Genomic DNA, 17,881 nt, shown 5'->3' with positions numbered 1-17,881 from the left:
ACATTTATCAGTCGAAGGACTCCAAATCTCAGATTCTATCAGGAAGCGTGCCTCCCCTTGTGCTGGCCCTGGGACCCAGCCATACACTCTGTAGTGGGGGAACGTAATGTTTAAAGGTCTGTGGCAAGTTTTGTAGCGGTTCCCAGTTTACAAAAACCTGGGGCAGTTCCAGCTCAGGTTTTACATGTGCCTGCTGTGGTACAGTAGTTAAACTTGTACCTTGTAGACCCAGATTTAAAGCTACTACTTATGAGCCCTGTGGCGCAGAGTGGTAAGCTGCAGTACTGCAGTCAAAAGCTCTGCTCACGACCTGAGTTCGAACTTGAGTTCGATCCCGATGGAAGTTGGTTTCAGGTAGCCGGCTCAAGGTTGACTCAGCCTTCCATCCTCCCGAGGTCGGTAAAATGAGTACCCAGCTGGCTGGGGGTAAAGGGAAGATGACTGGGGAAGGCACTGGCAAAGCACCCCGTAAGCAAAGTCTGCCTCGTAAACGTCGGGATGTGACGTCACCCCATGGGTTAGGAATGACCCGGTGCTTGCACAGGGGACCTTTACCTTTTTACTTAAGCTTACTGGGAGACCTTGGGCCAGTCACTAGCTCTCAGTTTAACCCACTACACAGTTGTGGTTGTGAGGATAGAATGGAGGAAGGGGGAGCTGTATATGTTACCTTGAGCTTCTTGGAGGAAGGGCAGGATGTATCACTCCACACATGGGCTTGGATCCCACTTACAATTGATATGGATGGAAGGATTTTCATCCAGGGAAACACAGCTTCCCTGCCTCCCTTCTGCTGCAGCCCTAAATGATGCCCCCAAAGGTTGCTCTGCGAGGATGTGGGACCCCATAATTCCATAGAGTCCACCCTCCAAAGCAGCCATTTTCCCCAGGGAAACTGATCTCTGTAGTCTGGAGATGACTTGCAGTTAGAATCATCGAGTTGGAAGGGACCACCAAGGTCATCTAGTCCAACCCCATGCACAATGCAGGAAACCCACAACCACCTCCTTCCTACACCCTACACCCCCAGTGACCCCCACTCCATGTCCAGAAGATGGCCAAGATGACCTCCCTCTCATCATCTGCCTAAGATCATAGAATCAGCATTGCTGACTGATGGCCATCCAACCTCTTCTTAAAAACCTCCAGAGAAGGAGCGCTCACCACCTCCCAAGGAAGCCTGTTCCACTGAGGAACCGCTCTAATGGTTAGAAAATTCTTCCTCATGTCTAGATGGAAACTCTTTTGATTTAATTTCAACCCGTTGGTTCTGGTCCGACCTTCAGGGGCAACAAAAAACAACTCAGCACCCTCCTCTATATGACAGCCCTTCAAGTACTTGAAGATGGTTATCATATCCCCTCTCAGCCTTTTCAGGCTAAACATACCCAGCTCCTTCAACCTTTCCTCATAGGACTTGGTCTCCAAACCCCTCACCATCTTTGTTGCCCTCCTCTGAACACATTCCAGCTTATCTACATCCTTCTTAAATTGTGCCCAAAACTGAACACAATACTCTAGGTGAGGTCTAACCAGAGCAGAGTAAAGTGATACCATCACTTCGCATGATCTGGACACTATGCTTCTGTTGATACAGCCCAGGATCCCATTTGCCTTTTTAGCTACCGCATCACACTGCGGACTCATGTTCAGTGTTTGGTCTACTAAGAACCCAAGATCCTTTTCACACACACTACTGCTGAGACAAGTCTCCCCCATCCTATAATTATGCATTTGATTTTTCCTACCTAGATGCAGAACTTTACATTTATCTCTGTTGCAATGCATTTTATTAGTTTTAGCCCAATTTTCCAGCCTATCAAGATCATCCTGTATCCTGGCTCTGTCTTCTACCATATTTGCTACCCCTCCCAATTCAGTATCATCTGCAAATTTAATAAGCATCCCCTCTATTCCTTCATCCAAATCATTTATAAAAATGTTGAACAACACAGGGCCCAGGACAGATCTTGAGGCGCTCCACTAGTCACTCCTCTCCAAGTGGAAGAGGAAACATTCTGAGAGAACCCCAGGTCCAACCGGGAAGTTGGCAACCCTATTTGACCCAAGTGGTTTTGTTAAAACCCTTTTGCTTGCTCGCTGGGATCACTACTCTGTATGCTACTGTTCCTCTGAAATACCTTACATGGTCAGCTGCAGCCATTGGTGGGAGTGCTCTGGAAGTCAGAAAAATCCTGGCTGTGGCAGGATTCTTCATCCTCCTGTACAGAGGTATCTCTGAGGTTGGGACAGGGTAAGCTTGCACTAGTAGTAAAGGGTGTGGAAGCTTCCTCCTCTCATTAGAAGCAGCACAATTTAGTACAATGGTGGAATCAGACAGCGTGGGGCAATGGTTACAGCAGTGTTACTCACTCTGTGGCTTGCGGAGAGCCACATTGCAATCGCTGTCAATCACAAGGATCACATGACTAATGTATACTCCGTGCAGCAGTGCACTAAACACACGCATAAAATAACATAAGATATAACAATATTAAATATTTAACTATAAGTTTTTAATCACCAGATTACTTCGGAGCAGAGGACTGAGAACATGTCTCTTCCCATCACTTGTGAACCTTAGCCTTGGGAAAGGCATGCAAGTCAGGCTTAGGACACAAAACAGTGTTCAAGTTCTCTAGAATACTGTATTAGACTGGATGTTAAAATAATGATAATAAATGCTTCCCTATGTCAAAAGTTCCCTTCAAGCTGAATTCCAGTGTTGCAGGAGAAGTGGTGGCTAAAACTTCTCTCAGTGCTGTTTTCTACTTGCAATGGCTTTACCTTGCCCACTTTCCAGATACGTGGAGCAGGTGTCCCTCTGGTGCTCGGAAGAGACACGTGTAGCTCCCGAGCCAACGAGTGAGTATCTCTGGGTTAGAGTATCAGACTAGGATCCAGGATACCTATTTCAAGTCCCCCGACTGCCATGAATCACATGGTGTGCTTTGGGCATGTTGGGCTAGTCACTCTCTCACCTACCTCACAAAGTGGTTACGAGGATATAATGGAGAGAGAGAGAGAACCTCCTCAGAGAGAGGGAAAGATGAAAACGTAACAGTAATGAGGGACATTTTGAAGATGGCTGAAGTCCCCCCTCTCCTTGCCCAGAGTGCCTCTTCTTCCAGCCTCAGCTCCCCTCACAGCAATATAGAATTGAACCATCAGAATCTCTTGCTCTGTTTCTCTTCCTCTGATTCCCCCCCCCCCCGCCTTTAACTTCCTTGACAACCACTTGGCTGTGGTTCATTTGAAGTTGTTTCACAGAAAGCACATGCTCCGTTTGATCTTCCCACTGAACTGCGAGTTTAAGTATGAAAGGCTCTTAGTGCACGATTTCATGTTACTTCGGCAGCCCCAATGACTCCTTTTATCAGTCTCTGCTTTCTAACGCGGCGTGTTAAGCACAAAGGCCTCCTTTCAAGCGGCCTTTACATTCCCTCTTTTTCTATCTCATCACTTTGACTAATAGATTCATTTGCCGCCATGGCGCTTAGGAAACTGTCAGGGAAACGATCCTTTAGATGCGGCCGCTTCAGAGACAGAGCCACCCTTTGCTCCACCGCACAGCCTTTATTCAGTTGCCTTGAATGAAGCTTCAGTGTGGCAAGGATCCATGCCCCAAAGTATACAATAGACAACAGGCAGAGGGACGACTGCAGGAAGGAGAATACGTGTTTGCTGGTTTCCCTGCATGTGGAAACTAACACATCTCAGAGAAGGCTAGGACGATAGCCCCCCACAAATGTGTTAGGTTTCCAAATACAGGGGATTTAAAAACAGGTGTGATTTCCCCCCTTACATTTGGAGGTGGTACGGCCCTGCGATTGCACTGTATCAACCAATAGGTCCCATGTAGGGGAGTCACTCAGGGGTCCCACTTGACATCGCTCTCCCAGGCCAGCAAGAGGCGAACAGCCGCCCAGAAGGGATCAGACTGTCACCTCTGAAGACAATGTAAGGCAGAGCTTTTTTAGAGAGGCATTTGACCATTGACAGAGTTTAATGGGGTGATATTACTTCTCTGGATGTTGATGGTGAAATTGAAATGTTTCATTCTGGTGAATTAACTTTATATTAGATTGCAAAACTTCCTGGAGGCTCACCCAGGACAACGTGCAGTGTCGAAATGTTTAGATTCATACGATGGACGTTTCATTTTCCTAATACTGGCGTCTGTACCTGAAAATGCAGACTCCTGGAGAGGACCTAGAATGCTCGGGTCTTGCAGCTTGTTCCACATAATCATGGTTCCCATGCTACGTTGTCAGACTGTGACAAGTGAGAACGCTTCTGTGACTGACCATCTTTAACAACAGAAGCAGTCTACTTCCAAGATTTGACAGAGTGAACCTGAACTATCACAGTGTTTGAACATATCAATGGAATAGCTAGATGAATGCACTTTTGCACATGTGATGTTACTTGACCCATGTAAAAGTTATCCATCAGGAAATATTGCGATATATCAGTTTCCCGTATGCTGCGTAGGAAGGACAATCACCCTTCTGTATCCCGATGCTCACAGCTCAGCTCTTCTAGGTTCATTTATATCATATGGTCAGTCATGTGTACACTATTCATTTAAAACCAGGTGAGTAGCACTAATTTATCCTTGCTGTTTCGGTCTGGGCACCAGAAGGTGCAAAGGTGTACTACCCCTTGTTGTCTGGGTATGGAGTAATTTTGCCAGCCCCGTGTTAGCAAATGGCAGGAGATTTGGGGGCAGTGCCTGGGGAAATCCCTAAAGCATCATGGAAGATGTGACACCATTTCTAGGAGATGCTCTGAGAATTCCTCCAATCTCTACGGTCTTTACCATCAAAGCTATCCCCCCAATTTTGTCTTCCAATCTTCAAATCATGAAAGGCTGGGGGGTGGGGGGGTGAAGGATTGCCCACTCTCAGCAGGCTAATGGCAAGCCTAGGACAGAAGGTTTTCAACTGAAAAATGTAGTTAAAATTAGAGCTGTGAAATTTAATCAGCTAGCTTAATCAAGCAGAATATTTAATTTTTAAAAATGTGTATAAAACTGCAGATGCCATCCTATTTTAGAAGCGGTATTATCTCCTGTTCGAGAGAGAAGGGGAATCATCTCCCAAGATGATGCCCGTGGCTCTAAAAATAAAGCATACTTTTCTCATTAGAGCTGTTGTTGTTCCTCATCTGCCAATTTATGTAGATGTAATAGATCCATTAATTGGTTAATTGACTAGGATATCTTTAATCAGAAGACAGCCCAATCATATTATGATTACATAATATTATGATAATATTTTCATTATATTAAGCCAACCCCAGTCTCAGCAGGGTTCCCTTTGAGAACACTGCTTGACCATCTTGATTATAATAACATCAGACTCTCCTATGAGTAGAAGATTCCAAACTGCTTATGTAAAGCTTCACTTGGTGGTAGTAACTCCAGAACTCTAACTGTGCAATCTGAAACAAAGTACTACCCATCTAAACCCATTGACTTAAGGGAATTAGAAGGGTTGTATTGTCAAGGCATTAATGTTTGTAGAAAGAGGACCACTTGTAGAGGTTTTCCCTTCCTAGCCCTCTTAGGTATCATATGAGAGAGGTGTTAGCTGAGTTTTACAGATGAATAAATTGGGAAATATAAGCTAAGAGATTCTTCCAAGGTTAGAGAGCTAGTCTGTGTGACACAGATAGAAAGCTGGGTTTGTGGCTCCAATCAAATCATATGGATTTTATTATTTTATGGCAGACTTTATAAATGAAGTTGTCTAGAGCCATTAAGTCTGACGTTACTGGCCATTTATCGTTATGACTCCCCTCTATCACTGTTTTTATATGAGAGATAATTAATTATCCTGACTCTCAGTCTCTGAAGCGTGTGGTATGGGAAGCTGTTAATGGCAGATGTTAAAGCTTAACCCCACTGGGTCTAACTAATAGGTGTACCACATGTTGAAGCTCATGGAGAAAAAAGGTCACAGTCATAATAAGCAGTGTATACGGGGGTTATATGAGAGAGCGGGGCCCACTGATCTTCCCTTTCCAGTTCTAACACATCCCGAGCCTCCCAACACACCCAGCTTCCTAGCCTCGAGCTGCCTGGCTCATCTGCATCATCAGAGCAGTTTCATTAATGGCAGCCAGTGGCCTACCCAGGGCCATGGTGACGTCATGGAAGATTAGGTGCTGGATCCCGTTCACGTGGCAAGGGCAAGGGATTAGCAAGTTAGTTTGTGTGCAAAACATGAGCTTTTTTTAAAAAAAGAAAAAATAAATTCTCAGGGGTCTTGTTTATAAACCTCCGATATTTCCATATGAGTATTGCAACAACAGTGACAGTCATTTGAACCAGAAACAAGGGTTATGTCCTATGTAGAGCCAGCATGGTGTAGTGGTAAGAGTGGTGGACGCTTATCTGGTGAACTGGGTTTGATTCCCTACTCCTCTACATGAAGCCTGCTGGGTGACCTTGGGCTAGTCACAATTCTCTCAGAACTCTCTCAGTCCCACCTACCTCACAAGGTGTCTGTTGTGAGGAGAGGAAGGGAAGGTGATTGTAAGCTGCTTGAGACTTCTTAAAAGTAGAGAGAGAAAATTGGGGTATAAAAACAAACTCTTCTTCTAATTCTAATTCTAATTCTAATTCTGCTTTCTTAGTATTGTAATGCGTGGCTTAACGGCTTCCCCCTTTACTCAGATGCTCACTAGCGCTCTTGATGACTCAAGAAGGAGGAACAATTAGAGACCAGACTGGTGTTTTGACCCATGAATGGAAATGGCATTCGAAGCAACAAATTCTGCAGTCGCTAGACTTTCAGGTACAGAACTACCCCTGCCAATGTCCTTGGGCCAGGAGAACAACAAAGGCTAGTTCCCATGCTCTGAACAGCTTCTTGCTTGATCCATCACTAAGTTCAGGGTAAAAATGGGACAGATTGATTGTCCAGCTTTTAAACTTAAAGCCTGTAGAGAGTTAGTCACATAGTACTGTAGTAGAATGTTAATGGACAGGGCCTCTATCTGTCTGTGTTCTCAAGAGGCAGAGAGCAAGGGAACAGAGGGGCCAAATGTGGGGAGGCAAGAAAGGCAGAGGAGGAGCCTCCTTTCCCCCGTGCCCCTCCTCTAGCTTGCCGGCCATTTAGCAAGAGCAGAAAATGTTTGAGGGCCCATCTGCACGTGAGGGCTGCCAACTCTGAGTAGTGAGGGGGGAGAGAAAGGAGAACAGACTAGGCCAGCCTAGCATATGCCCTCTTCCTTGCCCCCGCCCATTAGATGCCCAGCTTGAGACAGCAAATGTCTCAGGCTCCATTGCTCAGTTGTGTGTACTCCCCCCTCTGGCAGAGGTAATATATGCACTCAGGACCTGGGAGAAGAAGCCTTGGGTTGCCATGCTATGGGCCAAGCAAGTGGGATTGCACTTTTTACAACTACTTTCAATGCAGAATGATATAACAGTGGGTGGGACACAAGTCAAAATGTTTATCAGACATCTTTCCATGTAGTTCAATATGGTTTGACTAGCTGTTTCAGTGTGTGGAATCTAAATGCACAGCTGCCATGTGGTGGTGGTGGTGCTGCACATGTAGTGTCATATTTAGCTTGATGGTAATTCTTCAGTGAACCCCTTCTATGGAGACCAGACTAGGCATTACGCTAAGCTCATAACCACCATTAAAATCAGTAGCTGGACACATTGCTCCTTCTTTGTAACTTCTGGGAGAACTTAGTCACGCTCTAACGCCATGATATACTATGTTTCCCCACCCTTGTTCTATATCAGAGGTTCCCCAACTGTGCTCCACAAAACACCTCCTAGTGCTCCATGAAGACACTGGAAAGAAAAATACTACTGTCATGCGGTTTATTATATAGGTGCTAGGTGAAAATTAGTGCTCTGTGACGAATTTCTCTCCTGAAAAGTGCTCCATGACTCAAAAGGTTTGGGAGCCTCTGCTCTACATCATTGGCTTCCAATGGCAGGGAGAGAGCAGGCAGACAAATACATAATCATATGATGTCAGGAAACAGACGATAATCATATAGGGTTGCCAGGTCCCTGCTGGCAACTGGTGGGAGGTTTAGAGAGGAGGGTTCAGGGGCAGTGATTGGCATCACCTACAGAATGATGTACTTATTTATGTGGAGTTGCCATCATCGCACCAGGGGATGCTATAGCATTCATTATACTCTGGTTTCTCCTCAGATTGTATTAATCTTTCGCCTTTTACTAAGGATTTCCGTGGAGATTCATGAAAAACCTCTATGGTTTCCATAGAGTTTTTGGGGAGAGTGCTAGAGTGTCCTCCCTGTGCAATGCTGGCACTTCCACATAAACCATCAGTGATGTTATTGCACAGCGGACACTGATTGCTTCCCTTCCCCAGGCCTGCTTCTGCCCTCCAACCAGCTGAATGCTAACAGGCAGCTGAAGTAATTGTTGGGCGATTGCCCACCATTACCAGGCAACTGGGAATCCTATAATCATATTATACTAGGGAAGGGGATTTAAGTGCATGGCTTCCATTTGGGCAGCAGCACCACATTTAGTGCAATGTCTGTTTTGATCCTAACTGGCCAAGCCTGAAGTATTATGTCAGGAAAGGGGGGAGAGGAAGTATTACTTCGTACAGAGGGGGAAGACTGCAAAAATACACATGTATACACTGGTGTTCTCTCCTAAAGAAGCTTAGAAGACCATTCTCCCTGTCTCCATTTTATCCTCACAACAACTCTGTGAGACAGGTCAGAGAGAACCAAGAGAGAACACCAGGCCCAAGGTCACCCAGTGATAGGGTTGCCAGGTCCCTCTTCGCACTGGTGGGAGGTTTTTGGGGCAGAGACTGAGGAGGGTGGGGTTTGGGGAGGGGAGGGACTTCAGTGCCATAGAGTCCAATTGCCAAAGCGGGCATTTTCTCCAGGTGAACTGATCTCTAGCAGCTGGAGATCAGTTGTAATAGCAGGAGATCTCCAGCTTAGGGTTGCCAACCTCCAGGTACTAGCTGGAGATCTCCTGCTATTACAACTGATCTCCTGTCAATAGAGGTCAGTTCACCTGGAGAAATTGGCCGCTTTGGCAATTGGACTCTATGGCATTGAAGTCCCTCCCCTCCTCAAATCTTGCCCTCCTCAGGCTCCACCCCAAAAACCTCCCACTGGTGGCAAAGAGGGACCTGGCAACCCTACTCCAGCTAGTACCTGGAAGTTGGCAACCCTAACCCTACATGTATGCATTTGTGCTCTGAGGGAATCTTTACACATAGGAAAGGAGGCCAGTGGGGAAATGCAAGTGGTGTTAATTGTTTTTTGTTTGTTTGTTTGTACCTTAGATAAACGAACAAGTAAAACTAAAGGTTCTTGGCCTACATTCCATGACTCTTAGTTTTTCTTCTCACAATGAAACAATCACTATCTCTTTGTCAAGTGAAGGGTGTCCGCATGAATCCAAGCTGGAGAAGCGGGTAAGAAGAATGGAAATCATTTTGATCTTGGCTACATCATGCAAGTAGAATGCGATCTTCAAAAATTGCTGGCCTTTTAGAGCACTTCTGTGGTGCCCTCCCCATAGAGTTTTTGCGCTACCTCCCTTCACCCCAACTCCAATGGTTCTAGTACTTGAACAGAGCATTGCTTTAAGCCTGGCACATTACAATATTGTGCCCTTTAGCTAACACCTCCCCATAGCCTGGTTTTTATTTTTATCAGCACAAGCAAACTCTGCTATAAAGGGTAGCTGACAAACCATACCTCTATCTCCCTCTCTCTCTGGGAACCCTCCCCCCCCAAACAGTGTTCCATATCGGGCTGTTTTTCAAATTGCTCCCCTAGAGGTCCATTGACCTTTGAAGAGTAACCCCCAGGAACTACACTGAAACCTACATTAAAGGGAGCCTCTTTTCGTTAAGAGCCTATTTCCAGGTCTTTTTTCTAAATATTTATATTGTGTATGCACTTTTGTGGAAAGACAGCCTTTCCATTAAAATGCTTTATGACCCCACAGGCTGCTTTTGTAGGCTGGCTGAATGACATATTTCCCCACCGCTTGGTGTTAATTGGGCCGTTCTTGAGATTAAGAATTCACCGTTGTCCCAGCTGGCCTCTCCCCCCTTCCCAGTTTCCACTTTTTTAAATACAGAACACATACACACAGAAATACTACAAAATACCCATTTTAATTGTACAGAAATAAAGGTGGGGGTGTAAATGTTAACAAAATAAAAATGGATTGAAGTTCATATAGATATTGTCTGGTATATTGTATATGGCAAGTGACTGTATACTTTAAAAGGAGTGTCCATTATTTCCTGAGTGGGTATCTTCTTCCTATGAAACACAACGAATGTCCCATAGTCACCACCCCATTTCTAGTGGACAGAACAGATGCCTGTTTTTTTTAGATCCTGTAGCACCAAGCATCCTCTATTTTAAATGTTCGAATCTGGTGTTGGCAACCCTATATCTAGTCCAGCTTTCTGATTCAAACAGTGACCACTCTTTGGGAGACCCTGAGAGCTGGACAAAACTAGACAAGTGCTGTCTTTTTAAACAATGAGTTTCCAACCAGGAACTCCTTTAAACTGTGTCATGGGGGCCCAATTCTGATCAGGACCACTGTGGCATTGGGGGAGGAAGGGATCCTGCTTTTCCCCTGCACCATTTTTCTGACATGGAATGGCTCGTGGGGAAGGCAGGATCCTTTCTTCCCATAATGCTGCAGTGGTCTCAAACAGAAATGGGTCCCCACAGGGCAGCTTAAAGGAGTTCCTGGTTGAGAACTCACTCTTCAAAATGGCACCACATCCCCAGGGTGAACCTTGGGGTGCCTTTTTTGGCTTGGTTGGCCCAGTATCTTCAAGTACTTCGAACTATGATGCCTCTGCCCACGTAGGCATTATGACTGATAGACTTGGATAGACCTATGCTTCATTAGTTTGTCTAATTCCTTTAAAAAGCCAGTTAAACTAGAGTCCATCTCCACCTGAATTCTCATGGCCCTGAATTCTGGCAGGAAATCCAAAGCAGAAAGATCCTGGCTCTACATCTCAGTATGATGTTGTATAGTGCAAAATTCTTCTCACTGTGAATAGCAAGCTGACTTTGTTCCCCATGGTATCTTAGAGCCAGCATTCAACCATTCTTACCACCACCCCCATTTATACCCTGCCATTCTCACTAATGAGGATCTAAAGATACTTATATCATTTCCATTTTACCCTCACAATAACCCGGTGAGTAAGGTTCGGTGGAGTGCGTGTGACTGACCCAAGGTCATCCAACATGGCAAGGTCATCCAACATGGCAAAGTGGTATAACGCGCCTTAAGTCCGCCCCTCTGGAAGTCTTGTGGGCCCAAAGCCTACCATGGCCATTGTCAATGCACAGTCCTTGAAAGGGAGGGAAGACAAGGAATTGGAAGATCTGCAGATGGAAGAGTGGCTGGTGCCTCAGATGGGGGAAGGAGGGAGATTAGTGAGCTCTGACTGCAGTACTGCAGCTTACCACTCTGTGCCACGGGGCTGTCCCCCACCTCTTAGCAGCAACCTAATTGGGGGATCAGGGCACATGCACTGCAGAACAAGCCATCTCTTCTGTGCAATTGAGCCTCCCCCACTTCCTAGCAGCAGCCTAATTGGAGGAACGGGGTGCATGTGCTGCAGAACAAGCCATCTTTGCTGGGCAATTCAGCCTACTCCTCCTAGCAGCAGCCTAACTGGGGGAATGGGGCGCACGCACTGCAGAACAAGCCATCTCTGCTGAGCAGTTGAGCCTCCCCACCTGCTAGCAGGAGCCCAATCAGGGAAACGGGACATGTGCACTGCACAACAAGCCATCTCCTCTGGGCAATTGAGCCTCCCCCACCTCCTGCCATGGCCCCCTCTCTGCCCACTGCCCAAGCCACCTGCCCCCTCACCCCTCCCTAGATCCAGCCCTAGTTCCTTAGTAGAATACCCACCCCCAGCTCCCATTTTCCACCACCACTATGAGTGGCAAAAGGAAAACAATAAAAACAATGGCCGTCAGTCCGAGGGTGTGATGTCACATCCAGGGAAAACTCAGATATGATGTTAGGCATTGCCAGCAATTCTATGGTTTTACCGTACAACTTTTGGCAAATCCTATACAGAACTGACATCACTGATGGTGGTCCACCCATGTCTCTACCCCCCACCCTGTCTTCTGCTGGTTACCGGGCCACACCTGACAACCATACTCCTTAGCCAGGAAGGGCTTCATCCAGTCTGTGACAGGATACTTCCCAATATATGCAATATACTTTGGAGTCTTGAATGAGCCATAAATACGTTGTTTTTGCTGCCTGTAACTCTCAGACCAATACCGGCATTCCTTAAGCCTTATTTCATTTATCCTTTTCCATTCCTAAAGATATTTGCAAAGACCAATGAAATTGAGGATGAAGGTCAGTGGACCAGAATCTTAGCTGACAGTAAGAGGAGGTTTGAGAGGATTGTGAAACAATTTGTCAATGCTGTTTTGCTGACTGCAGGTATAGTCATGAGTTTTGCTGCTCCTGTAATGTCCACAATGCCTAGAATTTACTTCGTGTCATGCAGGGTGGCTCTGACACACACATAAATGCAAGGAGGGTTACCAGGTACCCACTGGGGATGGGAGATCTCCTGTCCTCAGCTCCTGTTGCCTGCTGCTGCTCTGGTGGCTGGCTGAAGAAAAATAAAGTAATAATTTGCCATTGGTGTGATGGTGTTACATCACTTCCAGGGAAAACTTAGAAGTAGCATCATGCCACTCTAGGAGTTATCAGAAACTCTTTGGTAAAACCAAAGCGTTTCCAGCAATTTCTAGAGCACACTGATGTAACCCCTGGTTTTTCCTGGAAGTAACGTAATGTCGACGTGGCAATAATGTGTCCCCACCCCCAGATTGCTAGCTGCTGACCGGCAACACTAGTGGGCACTCTCTAAAAGTGAAATAAGAGCTGTGCAAATTTGACGGACTTTATATGAAACAGCTGAATTCAGGCATTGCAAAACTGTCATTTATTAAGTGAAACCTGGGAACTTAACAGTGCCATCACCCCTGTCTAAGGGACAAACTAGACATTACATCTGACATGAGCTGGATTGGGATTCCCTGACCTGTTTTACAGTCAGAAGTGATACTGGGAAACTAATATTCCCAAGCACTCTAAGGCCCAATTCAGATTGGGAGCACAGCGGGCGGCGGATCTTCAGCCTCTCCTCATGCCCCTTTGTCATACACAGAGTTCTGTTACACCAGTTCGCTGAAAGAAAAGAAAGGGGATTGATGAAAAATTATGAGCTTCACTCCCAAGAAAGTACTGCAAAAGAAGGCATGGTAGATCTGTCGCTGCAGGTTACTATACCTTCTCTGGGACATCCAGTCTTTGAAGAGGAACCGCGTGGAAGTTCTGATGACTCGGACATGACAAGACAGGCAAAGGACAATATACCCAAAGCAGACACCTAGTATGCCCTGAACCCCAAGGCTCTGCTACCAATGAAATGGCCTTGTCTTCTGAATACAGAACTCTTAAGAGGAAGACACACAGAAACCTTTTTTGGTCAATTAGTTGGGCATTCCTAAATATTACATTGCCCTGACCTGGAAGGCCCAGGCTAGCCCAAACTCATCAGATCTGAGAAGCTAAGCGGGGCTGGCCCTAGTTAGTATTTGGATGGGAGACCACCAAGGAAGTCCAGGCCCACAATGCAGAGGAAGGTAGTGGCAAACCACCTCTGAACATCTCTTGCCTTCAAAACCACAAGGGGTTGCCGTAAGTTGAGCTGTGACTTGTTGGCACTTTCCATCACCAAATATTAGATTATATGTTTAATTAAGGAGAGGGGGGATTGTGATGTTTCTTTAAACACATGCTACCAGTGGGCGGCGCTGTTGCACATTAAGCATTTCGGTGGGTTCTCCATTGTTTCTAGTTGTGGTTTGGTGTTCTGGGGGGAGTTTACTGTTTAGCTGTCCTTAAGATCTCCACTGGAGGTTATGCAGTAGACAACTTGAAAACCTTTATTAAAATTGGTTTCTTGGACAAGTGTGTTACAATCCCGTTGATGCCCCACGTTGTGCTTTGCCACGACCTGTGTCTAGCAAAGCCAGAATAACTTATATGGAATAGCAATATCAGCAGAATAAATTATGCAAATGGTCATGCTAATCTGCTCTGTTTGCATAATTTATACAAGTTGCAGAGCTTCATTTTTCTAGGTGCAGAATTGAGCATAGAGCATACCCTGCCCTGACTTGAATGTATTGCAGTGCTACATAATTAATGCACAAACACATCACCCTGTAATTGAGTGTTTGCAGAATATTTCCCCTTTCCCTTTTTCTAGACCCACTTAGTATTGTAGGAGAAAAGAGATTTCCGGTGAGCTGTTCGTATGTCAGACGCAGACATAGAATGAATCATAAGGCGGCTGTTGCCTTGGAAGTGTTAGCACCGTAGCGGAGAGAAGGGAGAAGTGCTAGAGGAAGAGTCTTGAACAGATGGGGCATGATATGGGTGTCTTTCAATGGGGAGGAAGATGATTAGTTACAAGGCATAGAAAGGGCTAGTCCTCTCAGCTTGCTGTTAGCCATCAGCAGCAAGACTGGTGTCTTCTCCTGGTCACTGGCCAGATGCAAATCAAGCCCCTGGGGCAACAGCATAGAAGCTTGGCTTGGCCCTGGCTGGTAGAGCATCTGCTTGGCATGCAGAAGGTCCCAGGTTCAATCCCCGGCATTTCCAGTTAAAGGGACTGGGCAAATAGGTGATGTGAAAGACCTCTGCCTGAGACCATGGAGAGCCACTGCCAGTCTGAGTAGACAATACTGACTTTGATGGACCAAGGGTCTGATTCAGTATAAGGCAGCTTCATGTGTTCATGTGTAATGGCATGGACCCAGGAGAGGATGGGTATGCCTTGCTTGGGGTGATGAAATGCCTTAACCTGGCCCTGGGCACCAGTCTTCCTTCAAACATTGTTTGATAGTACAAATATCCTTCTAACCCAGAGTGAACCATGCGTTAATTTAGCTCCTCCTATTATCCAGCATTAAAGAAAAACTCCATATATAGAGAGGCCTGGTAGGGCAGGCAATAGAAGGAACCAGTACCTTCCTTAGTAGGGTTGCCAGCTCCGGGTTGGGAAATACCTGGAGATTTTGGAGGTGGAACCTGAGGTTTGGGGAGGGGAGGGGAGGGACTCCAATGCCATAGAGTTCACCTTCCAAAGCAGCCATTTTCTCCATCTGAAATGATCTTTGTCACCTGGAGATCAGTTGTAATAGTGGGAGATCTCCAGCCACCGCCTGGAGGTTGTGTAAACCAACAACCTATGCTGCAAATAGGATAAACTAAAGTTAATGGTCAGCCCGTAGACTCAACAGTTTTTGGTACAAAACTTAACAACTACTACTGTAGGATATAATTGTAATGTGCATGAAGTGACAGTGTAAGAACATCGAAAGTTTAGGCATGATGTTTAATGCCTGAATATCATATTACAGTGGTTAATAATTGAAAACAATATAGAGGAATTTAAGTAGTTGTTAAGTTTTGTACCAGAAATTGCTGAGTCAACGCGCTGACCACCTGGAGATTGACAACCCTATTCCTTAGTAAGCACCATTAATCAGGTAGTCAGGCTGATCAATCAGTTAATGCTTTTCAGCTATGGTGAATATTGTCAGCGCACTGATCCTCTGGATTTCTGTAATGCTTGCTGGGGGGAGACTTTTGGTTTGTCATTCCAAGGTCAAGAAGCCCAGAGTTAAAGGACATTCTGAAAGGAGCTCCCTGGTGAAACAAGGCAACCAGAGCCTTGATAGTTAATCATTTCTGTAGCACTCCATACCGTGTTTTGTTTTGTTTGTAAACCGTGACAATTTGTCCCTCACTTACCTGGCAGGTATATGTTGCATAGATTACCCGCTCAGCGAAAGTTCAAAGCAAGTGAGGTTTAAGACGAAGGAGCCATCATTAGCTCAGGCCTGGGAGCGCAAGTTACTAGAAGAAAGTGCTGCGGTTCTAAAAGCTGAAGGGAAACCAAGGGCCAGAATGCCGGTGATGAGAGCCCCTGTCTTTTACAGAACCATCCGGAAAAAACCAAAGGTTCCCTCACGGTCAGTGGGATTATCTTTTGGAAGGGGAAAAAACAACAACAACAACTTCTAGTCAGCTATCCTGTGGATGGTCCAGAGAAACAAGACTAACCCCTTTGCCTGGAGTATTCTTGTAAAATAAATACTGGAGTATGTCAGGTGTAGGTAGGAGACTTTAGAAGGAGGAATCTTCTAATAAAAGTTACACAGGTGGCAAACCAAGCAGAAAAATTTCTTTTGACCACAGAGGGAGTTATACAGGGCCAGTGTGTCTGGTGTAGAGACGAAGTGTTTATAGTTCAGTGTACATGTCTGGGGTTAAATAAGACCTCCACAATTATACGTCCCATTTTTATCCAACCCGGAAGAGAATAGTGCATATGGTTCCCCCTTATGGCATGCTTACAGTAACCCTGGGAGGTAGCCATCTTCTTCTCCTACATTTGGAGACTTTCTGCCCTGCAAAGTTTGACTGGTGTTTTTACCGACACATGAGGTCTCATAGTGCAAGAAGGAAATGGGGACAATGTCTCTTGATTCTCTTTCTTCACGGCACCTGCCCCCCCCCCCCCAGTCTCATGGTACTTTGTTCCTGAGGCTATCACAGTTCCTGGCAACAGCTTTTTGAAGGTCTCAGGGAGACCTGGGAGACAGGAAAGCCATATTGTGTTTGCAGTTTGTAGGGTACAACCCTTTGCCTATCATATAATTAAAGCCACCCAGCTGACATTATATTTGGGAAGGGGCCGTGGCTCAGTGGTAGGGCATCTGCTTGGCATGCAGAAGGTCCCTGATTCAATCTCTGTTATCTTCAGTGAAAACGTCTGGCAACAGGCAATGGTCTTTTATGCAGGGACATTTCCCTGTGGTCACTCCCGCTGACTGCTTTGGGGCTTTTTATTATGCATGGCTTTCCCACCTATCAGAGGTTGCCTCACTCTCCCCGTGTGTTTTGCCTGCATTTTCCAGATGCTGTTTTAGCCAGAATCTGGATAAGACAGGCAAAATGTGGGGGGGAGAGCAAGCTGACCTCTAACAAGTGGAAAAGGCATGCATAACCAAAAGAATATGGTTCCAAAGCAGTTGGCGGGATGACTGTGGGGAAACGTCCTTGCATAAAAGGCCAATGTGAAAAAACTCTGCCTAGAACCCTGGAGAGCTGCTGCCAGTCTAAGTAGAGGATACTGACTTTGATAGACCAAGGGTCTGATTCAGTATATTGCAGCATAATGCGTGTGTTCATATTTATTTGGCTTTACATTTTCTCTTTCTCCTTCTCTCAAAATGATGGCACTTGCTTCACAGAGACAAAGCAGAAGCAGACAAAGAAATAAAACTTTCAGGTACCTGGGCAACTTCTCCTGCAGACTGCCCAATTGTGCTACGCCAGATAATGGCCAAAGAGGATGATGTCGTAGGTTGCAAGTGTGTTGTGAAAATCCCATCAATTACAGACTTGGAATTTGAAAAGTTTGTTGCTGCCCCACGCCAGCCTCATCAGATCCTTGTGATATGTGTGCTGTCCTCCAAAAACCCAAACTATTCTCCGTTCTTCGAGTGGTCTTTAGAAAAGATATATATAGAGATGCAGCATGGCCGACCCTCCCCTTGTGTTCAGGTAAGCTTAATGTGGCATTCAGGGCTGCAATGTAGGGTCAAGACCCTGGCTCAGCGGTAGAGCAACTGTTTTGCATGCAGAAAGTCCCACTTCAATCCCCAGGGTCTCCAGTTAAAAGGATCAGATAACAGGTGATGTTGAAACAGATCTATCCAAGATCCTGGAGAGCCACTGCACAAATGG

At 45.7% G+C, this 17,881-nt stretch overlaps 1 protein-coding gene and 1 pseudogene across 1 annotated transcript in view; both read left to right on the top strand.

Moving 5' to 3' along the window:
• C1H3orf20 (chromosome 1 C3orf20 homolog) overlaps positions 1-17,881 on the top strand; it is a 50,575-nt gene that overhangs the window by 11,986 nt on the left and 20,708 nt on the right. Inside the window, exons 6-10 of the mRNA XM_056846884.1 lie at positions 6,683-6,803; positions 9,312-9,443; positions 12,367-12,487; positions 15,888-16,101; positions 17,386-17,698. Of these exons, the coding sequence (XP_056702862.1) occupies positions 6,683-6,803; positions 9,312-9,443; positions 12,367-12,487; positions 15,888-16,101; positions 17,386-17,698 (901 nt within the window). The remainder of the gene's footprint in view (positions 1-6,682; positions 6,804-9,311; positions 9,444-12,366; positions 12,488-15,887; positions 16,102-17,385; positions 17,699-17,881) is intronic.
• On the top strand, positions 8,169-8,291 carry LOC130493629 (U5 spliceosomal RNA; annotated as a pseudogene).

Source organism: Euleptes europaea, chromosome 1, assembly GCF_029931775.1.
Source record: "Euleptes europaea isolate rEulEur1 chromosome 1, rEulEur1.hap1, whole genome shotgun sequence".
In the NCBI taxonomy this organism is placed as follows: Eukaryota; Metazoa; Chordata; class Lepidosauria; order Squamata; family Sphaerodactylidae; genus Euleptes; species Euleptes europaea.
The sequence above is the reverse complement of the archived record's forward strand: the minus strand, read 5'-3'. Positions and strand labels throughout refer to the sequence as shown.